The sequence below is a fragment of the Phaseolus vulgaris genome, chromosome 11 (genome assembly GCF_051622355.1).
Source record: "Phaseolus vulgaris cultivar YP4 chromosome 11, ASM5162235v1, whole genome shotgun sequence".
NCBI lineage: Eukaryota > Viridiplantae > Streptophyta > Magnoliopsida > Fabales > Fabaceae > Phaseolus > Phaseolus vulgaris.
This window is the reverse complement of record NC_143508.1, coordinates 43,470,161-43,483,100: the sequence shown is the minus strand read 5'-3', so window position 1 is coordinate 43,483,100 and position 12,940 is coordinate 43,470,161. Positions and strand designations below refer to the sequence as shown.

General features: G+C 31.7%; 1 protein-coding gene across 1 annotated transcript; it reads left to right on the top strand.

Moving 5' to 3' along the window:
• Window positions 1-4,100: 4,100 nt before the first annotated feature.
• LOC137825055 (NAD(P)H dehydrogenase (quinone) FQR1) lies at window positions 4,101-5,801 on the top strand. The gene is made up of 4 exons (XM_068630731.2): window positions 4,101-4,218; window positions 4,720-4,813; window positions 4,978-5,240; window positions 5,367-5,801. The coding sequence occupies exons 1-4, from the start codon at window positions 4,196-4,198 to the stop codon at window positions 5,599-5,601; spliced, it is 615 nt and encodes a 204-aa protein (XP_068486832.1). The 5' UTR covers window positions 4,101-4,195; the 3' UTR covers window positions 5,602-5,801.
• Window positions 5,802-12,940: the final 7,139 nt, after the last annotated feature.

The window sequence follows — 12,940 nt, the reverse complement described above, 5'->3', positions numbered from 1 at the left end:
AATCAATCACTCGTGTATATATATATATATATATATATATATATTATAAGATAATAATAATAATTATAACATATTTATAATAAAATAAACTAATAATAATTATAGTAAAATTGTTGATTTTGGCTTAATCCCAACTCCCACATCGGTGAGTTCATTGTTTGGGAAGGAGGTTTGAGGGTTATAAATTAAACTCTCCTCCTTCACTGTAATATATCCCAATTTGTAATATCTTCTCTCATAATAAAAGTGAGTTTTTTTTGCTGTGCTCGGAGATTAGGCTAAACAGGCCGAATTCCGTTAACAATTTTCGGGTGTGTTTTTTTTCTCTTTATCTCTTTTATTATTCCGCTTTATTTATTCAATATTATTTGTCGGATAGCTTTGTTAGGGTTCTGTTTTAGTGGGAAAATTACCCGTTTTTCCCAACAAAAATAAAGTAGAAATAATTATAATAAAATAATAGTAATTATAAGAAAATAAAATAATAATACTATAATAAAATAAAATAACATAATTATAATTATAATAGATAAATTTTTTTGAAAAAAATCAATCAATCATATATATATATATATATATATATATTTATATATATTTATATATATATATATATAATATATATATATATATATATATATATATATATCCATAGATATATACATATACTTACCACGTTATCAAGTTAAGTAGTATGAAAGTTTTGGCGAGTTCTTTACAAATTGAAATAAAATAGTATGAATGCTTTAGTGACTACTACGAACGTAGAGAAAGAGACGATAGAAAAAAAAAAACTTTATGTGATAGGTCTATTGAAAGATCTACTATTTATAGTGAAAACTCTAAATCCTAAAATTTAAATTCTAAATGAAATCTTTATTGTTACATAAAAAATCGCTTTAAAAATTTAATTCTAGATATTCTTTTTATTTTCATATTGTTATTATATATTTAATAATTTGAATTAGATTGTAACAAACAATAAATATACATGTTAAACTAAACATACAAAATAAAATATTTGATGTTCCATCTTTTATTTAAAGTCTATAGATATTGTTCATATAGATAACAAGAACATTCATAAAGTATATATACACATTTATACATAAAGAGATACAATATATATATATATATATATATATATATTTATATATATGCCACATACATAAATAAATATATACATACATATATATATAACATATATATACACATCCATAGATATGTAGACATACTTACCACGTTATCAAGTTAAGTAATATGAAAGTTTTGGCGAGTTCTTTACAAATTCAAAGAAAGTAGTATGAATGCTTTGGTGAGTTTTTTTGTAGTGTCAAAAGAATTTTTATATTTTGTTGGTGAAGTTAAGTAAAGGAATCTAAAGTGAGAAGTGTTCAAGTTCACTTCCAGGAAAGCGAGGTGAGTCACAAGGACTTCTTAAGTACCAAGACTTTCCTATCCAAAGCTTATCTAAATGATATCTCAAAAAAGTTTCCAGAAGAAAACTTCGAAATAATTTTAAAAATAGTAAAATATTTGTATGGATGTGTAAATGAACTTAAACCAAAGAAAGGTTAACTAAGCACAAGAAAATGAAAATCCTAAAGTATCACAGAGATGCAAAAGCAAAGAAAATAAAAGAAAGGAATAATATGAAAAAGAAAGCAAAGAAAGAAATGCAAGTATAATGCTAGACGAGTCCTATGGTGATACTGTAATGAAAATGAAATTTTAACGAATGATAGGTAACATATGAAACAAAATAAGGTAAAATTTTCAGGCTAAATCACCAAAAGAATTAGGTGAAGAAAATTGAAAACCGAGAGTTACAAGTACACTGAAACTATTTGTGATATAGCAAAAACGTCCGAGCTTTTGTGAATTTTTTTTTTTTTGTAGTTCATATTACGACATGCCTTTTTGACTGGATGTTTTATACATGTTAAGGTTCATAAAAAAATTCACAAGATTTGGATGGTTAACAAGATCAGAATAAATTCAATTATAGGAACTGAATAAAAAACCTAAAGAACAAGTGAACAAAACTTCAAGACATTGATTGAAAATGGATAAAAGAAACTCACTAATGAACTAATAGCAAGTTAAGAGACTCAAGAATAGGTAAAAATGAAATGCACCAAAGCATATACTCAAAAAGTTCAAAGGAACTTTTAACAAACTATCAAACACTTAGCATGCAACAACAAAACTTAACTGAATTAAGAAAAACTAAGCAAGATTTGGATGTGACATTGAACAGGCAAGGATTAGAAACAATAAACAAGATCTAAATGCACACATACATGGAATTAAACTCAAAAAAAACAACAAAGAATGAAGAACATCAAAGCAAAACTGAAGAACACATGTTGTTTTCAGTAGGTTTTGTTGCAGAAACTATATGAAATAAAATGAAGCCAAATGCACTGAACAAAACATCAAACTAACCATTTAAATTGTATAATAAAATATTTTAAGTGGTGGGAGAAAACTTAGAACACAAATTGAACCGATTAAAAGCAAGAAAGTAAGAAAACAAATCAGAACAAAATGCAACTTATGAGGTTCTGCAGCGAACAACAAGGAAAGGTGTTTGATGAAGGTTTGAGTGAACTCAATCGGTGGAAAAGTGATTGTAAATGGTGATGTTTGGAATAAGTTTGAGGTGTTATGAAAAAGAAAGAGGTGTGACCAACTTTCTTAGGATTTTACTAGGAGAACAAGGCTCTCTAGCAAGGGAGATTTAGGAGAGAATGAGTTTCAAAATCTAAATACTTCATTCATTAATTGCAAATCTAAATACATGAAATTTACTTGAGGTATTTATAGATGAAGATAGCGAGGGTAGCTTGCTCCTTAAGCTACCATAAACCTAGTTAAGTAAGTTTAACCATGGTGAGGTTTGGTGACTTAAGAAGGATCGTGTATGTCCTCCTAAGATGCTCTAGAGACCCTTGCTTGTGTGACAAGTGAGGGTTTCGAGGGTGTCTTTGATTCATCTATAAAATACCCTTAAAAGTAAATCAAAATACAGGTCTTATACATCATTACTCTATTATTTATATAGACAATTTTTCTATCTTTATTCGTGTATGGTGGCTTGGATAGTCCTTCATCACCTTGATAGCTAATTAGATACTAATTTTGAAACTAGTTTATAAATTTTTATTAATAATAAAAATTATTTTAAACTAATTTAGTCATAGAATAACCAATTATTTTTGTTTATAAATTTAATTTTTATTTAATAATTTTCTTATAGTGAAAGTCAAAGAACGTTGAAATTGATTTTCTCAAAGAGATTGATCATTGACAAAGTTTATACAAAATACCATTATTATAAAAAAAATGTTAATAAAATTAGTTAATAATGTATTCAAATAAAAAATAAATACTTTCAAATTATTTATAGTTTTCATTCCTAGAAGAAAAATTTCAGATTTAAAAAATAATAATTCATAAATAATTTTATATTCAAATTTAGGGATTAAAATACGCCTAACTCAACGCATTTTTAAGGATTTTAACAAAGTAATCCAAATCGAATAATGGTGGCATTGGAATAGGATTTAAATTTAATCCCAAGTCAAATTTTAATACTAAATTCCATTATTTCACTGTATTAGTTTGGGCAACCCATTTTTCATCATTAGGAAGGATTGAATGAGGTAGAGATTCTACAAGAAGATAGAAAAGAGTGGATCAAAGTGCCAAATGGGAGAATATAACTTCTGAAACCTTAGAACTAGGAACTGGAAAAAACATATTTTATATATAAACGAATGATTTCAAATTTAAACTTAAAAAGAAAAAAAACATAACAATGAATTATATTAAATTAATATTATTATTGTTCATTGCACATAATAAAGAATAATAACTATATTAGATAAAAACATACTATTTTGGTTTTTACATATATTATTTTTAATCCAATCTTAGTCTTTATATAAAATTTTAGTTCTTTTAATTCCTATTATGATGATTAAAAATACTACATGTTGAGAATAAAATATTTAGCGGGAAAGGTTCTATTAGAAACAAAATGAGTAGTTAATAAGGTAAAAGCACATATAAAGCTTGAGCCTCGACCTTCCCCTTTTTCACAAACTTCAAAGTACACTGTTCAATTCATCATTTACCTGAATACTGTCTACAGAGAAAGAGAAGCAGAGAAACCTTTCACTTGGAGACCACAATGCCCGTCAAAATTTACATTGTGTATGCACTTTTTAAGCCTTTCTTGTTTTCACCAATTGATTCTTCATAACTTTTTTGATTGATAACTTGTTCATCTAATGTGTATGCATCTGATGCGTTACTCCATTCTCTCTTTCTTGACATTTTTCTATTCTTTTTTAGTACCTTGCTCTTTCTCCCTTGCATCAATTGATGCATGTGCAGCAAGCTTCTTTAACAGATTAATGTGAAGCCTTTCAAATTTCCATGTTCTTTGAGGTTCTTGGATTATGACCCCTCTAGGATGTGATGCATCTTTGTTGAGATTATAAGAAAAAAATGTGGATGGTTGTGAAGTTGTGGTAAAATGTCTGAGATTATGCGAAGGACATTTTCTGCATAATAAGACCATAGACTCTCTTTTGTATTCTCACCAATAATATTTGCTTCATTACCTTTTCATTTTGTTCTGAGGTAAACTATTAAGCTTGTTTCTGTGAGCCTGATTGAAAAAATATACGAAAAATTTCCTTACTTTGACAGGTACTATTCAATGTATGGGGGTATAGAAAGACTAGCAAAGAATGTGGAGATTGGAGTTAACTCAGTAGAAGGTGTTGAGGCCAAACTATGGCAGGCATGTGTTTTTCTTTCATTTCTTGATGTTCCTAACTCATGATATTCCATTTTTTCATACCATAAAATCTGTCTAGTCTTCTAGTTACAGTTAACAATTGCTTTTAAAATTCTAAATAAACATCATTGTTCCTTCACTCTTGGCTTTATTGAACACACAAGCAGGTACCTGAAACACTGCCAACTGAGGAGCTTGCTAGGCTGGGAGCTCCATCCAAGAGCAATGTACCAATCATTCATCCCAATGATCTTTCTGAGGCTGATGGTTTTATCTTTGGATTCCCAACAAGATTTGGAATGATGGCTGCTCAGTTCAAGGCTTTTCTAGATGCTACTGAATATCTATGCAAAACACAACAGCTTGCAGGCAAACCTGCTGGAATCATCACCAGCTCCACCTCCCAAGGTGGTGGACAAGAGATTGCAGTGTAATAAGACCCTCTTCCTGTTTGTAATTTTTTCTTACAATTCCCAGTTCCCTGATTTCAATCAGAGGTTGATGTACAAGACTTTAATCAGAAACTTTACATTACTCATTGTGAAATCTATGACAGGCTTACTGGTATCACCCCTCTGGCTCATCATGGAATGATTTTTGTACCATTTGGAATAGGATTTACATACAATGGTGAGTTCAGCAATATGAAGGAAGTGAAAGGTGGAACTCCTTATGGTGCAGCAATTTACGCTACAAGACAGGACCTAACATTGGTAGAGTCCATGCATGCGAACGACCATGGCCATTACTTCGCCCATGTCACAAAGCAGCTCAAGGAAGCTTCTGTATAATGGTGAAAGACATTGAAAACGTTATTGATGATGGTGATTGATATTTGTCCCTTTCTTTTGTCTTAGAACTCTTTCATAAACTTTGAAGTCACCATGCACCTTTTGCAATGATCAGTATAATGACACTTTGTATGCATGCATGTGTAATATGTACTGATTTATGTGAATGGATAAGTGATTCATTAACTCAATATTTTGAGTATTCCTCCTGAATAAGACTGGGATTATGCTTCTGAATTATTTGTTCAGGATTTGTAGTTTCAAATCATAAAAAATATCTGGAATTTGGCAATTAATAACAAGTGAAATTAGCTTAAATTTTAGACATATGAGGAATGAATTAGATTAACAGCTTTTAAAAGACTAAAATCATTCATGAAACGAATTAGAAAGTTAAAAATATAATTAAACTTTCTAGTAAATAAAAAGAGTTTTCTTACCTATTGAAGATTTTTCTATATAAGATTCACATGGAATTCACAAGAACCATACTAGGCCTCCACATGGGCCTTGGCCCAATGACATGGTCTAAGACATAGGCTTTTGTTTTTGGCAAATACTTTTTGCACCCAATCAAACTTGAACCTGTAGTGGATTTTTATATGAAATGATAAAAATGACCTTAAATAAAAGGGTTGTACAGACCAAAAACCCATTTCTTGATTACGTTTTTGGATTTAAATTTTCTGGATTTTGGATTTTTTTTCAAGAATACATTTCCAAATTTTTGTTTCTGGAATATAAAAATCTAATCTGATTTACCTTTTTAAAAAGTATTTTTTTTTAATTTCAGATTTTAATTCTGGAATGAAAGGGCAATTTTGAAGATTTCAAAGGGTGCAGGTTACAATTTATAAGGAGTACGAAGAATTTTCCTTTTTTTTTTGGGATAAAAGTGAAGATTTTAAAATTCGTAAACCTTCAAAAATAATGCCTGAAATATATTAAAAAGTTTCAAAATTGTAAAAGAATTGTAGAATTCGGATCGTTCATTGCTAGTGCTCTGTTCAGGGTGGTGTAGGATTCCATCACTGAAATTTCGTTATGAACTGTTATAGAACATGTAATCACAATAGTTAAAAGTCAAATGATAAAATATATTATTTTAACTATGTAATTTAAAAAGTTTAAATATATTGTGGAAAATGTATTTTTTTATTGTATTAGATGAGAAAGATGCATTAAGAGATTAAGAAGTTATTAGACAAATTCTTTCTACACCTCCTACTCTTTTTAATTCTAACAATACTCTGAGTATGATAGAGAGTGCGACGTCTTTTTCATTGTCAAGTAATAGTAGTTGTTTGTGGTGGTTGGTGATGATTGTGTTTTTGTTCGTTTATTATAATATTCAGAAGCCATAAAACCCCAAAGAAAAATAGTTAGGTGGAAAAATGGATTACAAAACTAAAATATATTTATCTTCGCAAGGTAGAATGAAATTTTGCTTTCAAAGATTCATAGTTTGTTTCAAGTTGCAATAAAAGTCTACTTTATGAAATAATTGCAAGTGCAACAATAGTTATTTTCTTGATATAATTTTTAAATAATTCTAACTTCAATAGACCCAAGCCCTCAGATAAGGGTGGATTTATCTTACGGAGTAAATTAAAACATGTTAACTGAAATTGTTATTTCAAATGCAGTGGTGGAAGAAGAATTGAAGTATTGCGCCGGAAAGGGAGGTAAGAAGTGCAACTGAGATTATTTATAAATGTGAGGTTATGATTCATTTAGAGTTATTTAAAATTTTAAAAAGGTTAAAACTAACTTTTCAATTAATATAGAGATAAAGATGGAATGCGTGGAGGTGGAGGGAGAATTTTCCTCTTATTATTGTATGAAGGTATGTCCACCCACATTTTTATAAATAGGTTTTTTACTTTTTTTTCTTTAAAAGAATATTTTTTATGTATTAGAATTGAACATGTGTGACCATAACTAGCATTTCTTGCTCAACCAAGTAAACTCAACCCCTTAATATATTTTTGTTCACATAAAGTTTATTAATACAGATAGTAAAACAAAAATGTTATATGCCTTCCTTTCACTATGTGTGAATGCCTTAATTAGGGACTTCGAGAAAATAGAAACTAAAACTTTCAAATCTACCCTAACATATAACATAGATGTAACTAGATTATATGAATATATTAAAAACGACAGCAATATGGATAAATTTATAGGAAAAACTACTCCAACAGCAAAGAAGAATTTCAAAAATCCCTACCTTAAAAACGACACTACAATATAAAAGAGAATGCTGACATATTGATGCACCAGATTACAATGGAAGATAAAAATATTTTTTTATTTAAATGAATTAATTTTGGGATTACATTATCTCAAAGTATTTTCATAGTGCACTTGTCAAACATTTTTCTATAAAAAAAATACTAGCAATAAAGTGTACAATTAATTAAATAAAAAATTATGAGAAACAATATCAGAAGTAGTCTACATTATCACAAGATTTCACCTAAAATCACAAATTTGTTGTACTTATTTAATTAAGTGCGGGTTCGCGCTTAAATGTATTTGTAAAAAACGCGGTGGCATTTTTGAAATTATGTTTATTTACAAATGCAATTATTGGTAAGGCCGCATTTGTAAATCAAAGCGTATTGATTTACAAATGCGGCCTTACCAATAACCGCATTTTTACCCTAAATATTTGGAACGCGCCACAGTTTAAACAGTTTCTCTTCACCGCCTTTCCTTTTCACTGTTGCTGCTTCGTTCCAGTTCGCGTTTGCATTGTTCCTACATTCCCGTTCGCCTTCTTCTCATACACATTTGGTAAAGTTCTTTCGTTGCTCATATTCACAGTTGCTGCACCGATTCGTTTTCGTTTTCGTTTTCGTTTTCGTTTCTTACACTGTTACATTGACATTGCACTGATTCATTCTTGTTTGTTTTTCTCTCCTTCGTAGCTTCATTGAGTGCCACCGGTTCCGCTGCCACCACCATCGCTATCTGCTCCTTCTTTACTCTTCACCAACGAAGGCTTCTCACACAAGGTAGGTGGTTTTTTAAATTTTTTTGATTTTTTTTAATGTTATGAATTTTTATTTTTTTTATGTATTATAATTTGTATTTTTGAATTTATATTATTCAGTATTTATTATAATTTGTATTTATATTATGTTAGTTTAGTTGTATTTATAATTTGTATTTTTGAATTTATATTATTCAGTATTTATTATAATTTGTATTTATATTATGTTAGTTTAGTTGTTAGTTTTTAATAGAATTATCGTTTTTGTTTTGAGTCCGAAGGTGTTCGACCTTCGGCAATAATACGTGCTGCTATTGAGTTCGGGGTGTTCGACCCTCGTCAAAAATGTTAGATAGAACCCTGATTCTGAATGACTATAGCAGAATATGGATCAAAATTGGATAAATTTTGTTCGTATAAGTGATGAGTACGAAAGAGGAGTAGAAGAATTTATACAATTTGCACAACGTAACGCGATTAATAGTGGTCATGATGGAACAAAGATCAGGTGTCCGTGCGTTAATTGTTTGAATGGAAGGATATTGGATGTTAATTTAATGAGGGAGCACCTGTTATGTGATGGGTTTCTTCGATCGTATACAACTTGGACATGGCATGGTGAATTATTAAATTTACCACGTGTTTCCGTAACTGAAGAATATGTGGGGTCCACCATGGATGAAGCAGTACACAATGATGTAGAAGATGATCGATTGGAAGACATGATTCGTGATGTAGGAGCTGAGTCTTTTGCAAAAGTGCATGAATATGGAAGTATGTCAAGCGATGCAGAGACTCCATTGTATCGTGGATCAACTAACTTCACACGGTTGTCGGCGGTGTTAAGATTGATGAATTTGAAGGCAATAAATGGATGGACTGATAAAAGCTTCACAGAATTGCTTCAGTTGTTGAAGGATATGCTTCCAGAGGGAAATACTCTACCTAATCGTAATTACGAGGCCAAAAAGATTCTTTGTCCAATGGGTATGGAGTATAAAAAGATACATGCATGTCCTAATGATTGTATATTATACCGCAAAGAATTTGAATTGTTGAAAAGTTATCCGAGGTGTGGGTTATCACGTTATAAGTTGAAACAAAAAGATGATGATTCTATAGATGAGATGGAAAAGCATGGACCCCCAATGAAGGTTATGTGGTATCTTCCCATCATTCCAAGGAAGAAGAGTTTGTTTGCAAACCCAGACGATGCTAAGAATCTTAGATGGCATGTAGATGAGAGGAAATGCGATGGCATGTACCGACATCCAGTTGATTCTATTCAGTGGAAGAAATTTGATGATGACTTTCCAGAGTTTGGTAAAGAATCAAGAAATATCCGACTTGGTTTAGCTACAGACGGAATGAATCCGTTTGGTAATATGAGTACAAATCACAGTTCATGGCCTGTATTACTAGTTATTTACAACTTACCTCCTGGATTGTGCATGAAGCAAAAATACATGATGTTGTCTATGATGATATCTGGTCCGAAACAGCCAGGGAATGATATTGATGTTTATCTAAGTCCCCTAATTGAAGATTTGAAGTTAATGTGGGACCAGGGTGTTGAAGTATTTGACGGATTTGCTAATGAAACTTTCAAGCTTCATGCCATGTTATTTTGCACCATCAATGACTTTCTGGCATATGGTAACTTATCAGGTTATAGTGTTAAGGGTCATAAAGTGTGTCCAATATGCGAAGAAGACACTGCTTCTCAACAATTGAAACATGGAAGGAAAACAGTATATCTTCGGCATCAGAGGTTTCTTAGAAGTCATCATCCTTACCGGAGGTTGAAAAAAGCCTTTAATGGACACCAAGAGGGTAGTGGTCCACCAACTCCATTAACCGGTGTTGAGGTTTACGAAAAGGTAAATAACATAGACCACACCTTTGGTAAGTAAAAAAAAAGTCATCTGTGACAAATATTTGGAAGAAGAAATCAATCTTCTTTGATCTTCCGTACTGGTCGAGGTTAGAAGTCAGACATTGTATAGATGTAATGCATGTTGAGAAGAATGTGTGTGATAGCTTAATTGGTACACTTCTTAACATTAACGGGAAGATGAAGGATGGTCTAAATGCTCGTTTAGATTTGATTGAGATGAACATACGCGGCGAGTTGGCACCCATAGAAATGGGTAAGTGTACATATTTGCCCCCAGCCTGTTACACAATGTCAAAAGATGAAAAAATTAGTTTTTGTCAATGTCTAAAAGGTGTGAAAGTGCCACAAGGACATTCCTCAAATGTGAAGAGCCTAGTGTCAATGCAAGATTTGAAGTTAATTGGGTTGAAGTCTCATGATTGTCACATCTTGATGCAACAGTTGTTGCCGGTAGCTATCCGTGGGATCTTACCAAAAAATGTTAGACATACCATAACCCGTTTGTGCTCATTCTTCTCTTCCATCTGTTGTAAAGTCATTGATCCCTCAAAACTAGATGAACTTCAAAATGAAATTGTTGTTATCTTGTGTGAATTGGAGATGTTTTTTCCTCCATCTTTTTTTGACATCATGGTTCATCTAGTGGTGCATCTGGTAAGAGAGGTTAGATTGTGTGGACCAGTGTACTTAAGATGGATGTATCCTGTTGAGCGGTATATGAAAATTTTGAAAGGTTATATGAAAAATCATTATCGTCCAGAGGCTTCAATGATTGAAAGGTACATAGCTGAAGAAAGTATTGAATTTTGTTCAGAGTACATGACAAAAGCAAATCCAATAGGTGTTCCAGCTAATTCATGGCACCACAGGCGTTCTACAAGTAAATGTTTACGTGGTGTGAATATTGTAAGCAAATCTCGATCAGAAGTCTTGCAAGCACATTTGTACATATTGAATAACACAGATGAAGTTGTACCTTACATAGAAGCTCATAAAGCCATTGTGAAGGCAAATAACCCAAGACAAGCAGAGAAATGGGTCTTGATGGAACATAATAGAACTTTCATGCCTTGGTTTAAAGACGAGGTGTTCAAGGATTCAACGGCATCAGAGACCTTGACCTGGTAGGCTGCTGGATTGAAGTTTGATGTCATCTCATGTACAGCGTACGAAGTGAATAATTGTATATTTTACACGAAGTCCATGGATGAAAAGAGTACAGTTCAAAATTCTAGTGTTACTCTTGAAGTCGAGTCAATGCAGTTTTCGACTTCGAAAGATACAAATCCAGTACTTGGATCAATGGCATACTATGGGTTTATAGAAGAGATATGGGAGATTGACTACACTAAGTTTTCCGTTCCAGTTTTCAAGTGTAAATTGGTTGACAATAAAAGTGGGGTTAAAATTGATGATTCAGGATTCACACTAGTGGACTTTCGAAAGATAGGGTATCGAGATGAGCCGTTTATAATGGTTCAACAAGCATCTCAAGTTTTCTACGTGAAAGATCCTACGTCAGAACATTGGTATGTCGTTTTACACGGCAAAAAACAAGGGGAGACCATAGATGATATTGAAAATGGTGACCCCTGTTCATTCACACCAAAGATAATTAATAAAGATGACGATGTAGTTGATGATGTACATGCAACCCGTAAAGACCACAGTGAAGGAATTTACATATGAACTTTCAACCTCCATGCAACCTGTAAATAAGCATTTTAGATTTAGATTTTTATGTATTATTTTTATAAGATTTTAATTCGATGCAGATTAACTAATGTTTGTTACCTAATTTTTTTAACAGAGACATGGATGACGATCAGACCCCACTCAAACCTTGATCCGGACGAGGCAGCAGAGGACCTACTAGATTGAAGCGTCTCGCATTGAGACGTGTTGCTGGTGAGAAGACACGTGTTGACATTGACGTCAGCACTGGAGTGGCTTTTGGTCCTAAGGCAGATGAGTTTATGAGCTATCTTGGAGTTGTTTCTCGTGAGAGGCTCTCCATTCTGATTAATTCATGGGATGAGGTGTCAGAGGTCGACCAGAACATGATCTGGGACGATGTTCTGGTAAGCTTTACATTTTGATATAATGCTTTTTAATATTCATTGATTAATTTTAATTTGCTGATGTTATTTTGCAGACAAACTTTGAAATTCCTGATGTGGAACCGCTTCGATCAAAGATTATATCCAATATCGGACTCAAATTTCGTACCTTTAAGTCAAGACTGACATCGAGATACATTTTTGGCGACCTTAAAGATGAAAATCCATGTTTAAAGTAAAAACATATTGATGAAGAGACATGGCGTCTTTTTAAAGAAAGCCGTCAAAATGAGGCTTGGATGGTAAGTGAAGTAACTTAACTTTTTTTGTTTATATAACATTAATAAGTTTATCTTATTTACTTCAGTTTTTTATTTCAATTAT

Excerpts from the sequence above, each read along its gene's own strand:
- LOC137825055 (XM_068630731.2), top strand. The coding sequence starts at position 4,196 with ATGCCCGTCAAAATTTACATTGT. Across the intron at positions 4,814-4,977 it reads TTGAGGCCAAACTATGGCAG|GTACCTGAAACACTGCCAAC; the intron begins GCATGTGTTTTT and ends ACACACAAGCAG. Across the intron at positions 5,241-5,366 it reads GGTGGACAAGAGATTGCAGT|GCTTACTGGTATCACCCCTC; the intron begins GTAATAAGACCC and ends AATCTATGACAG.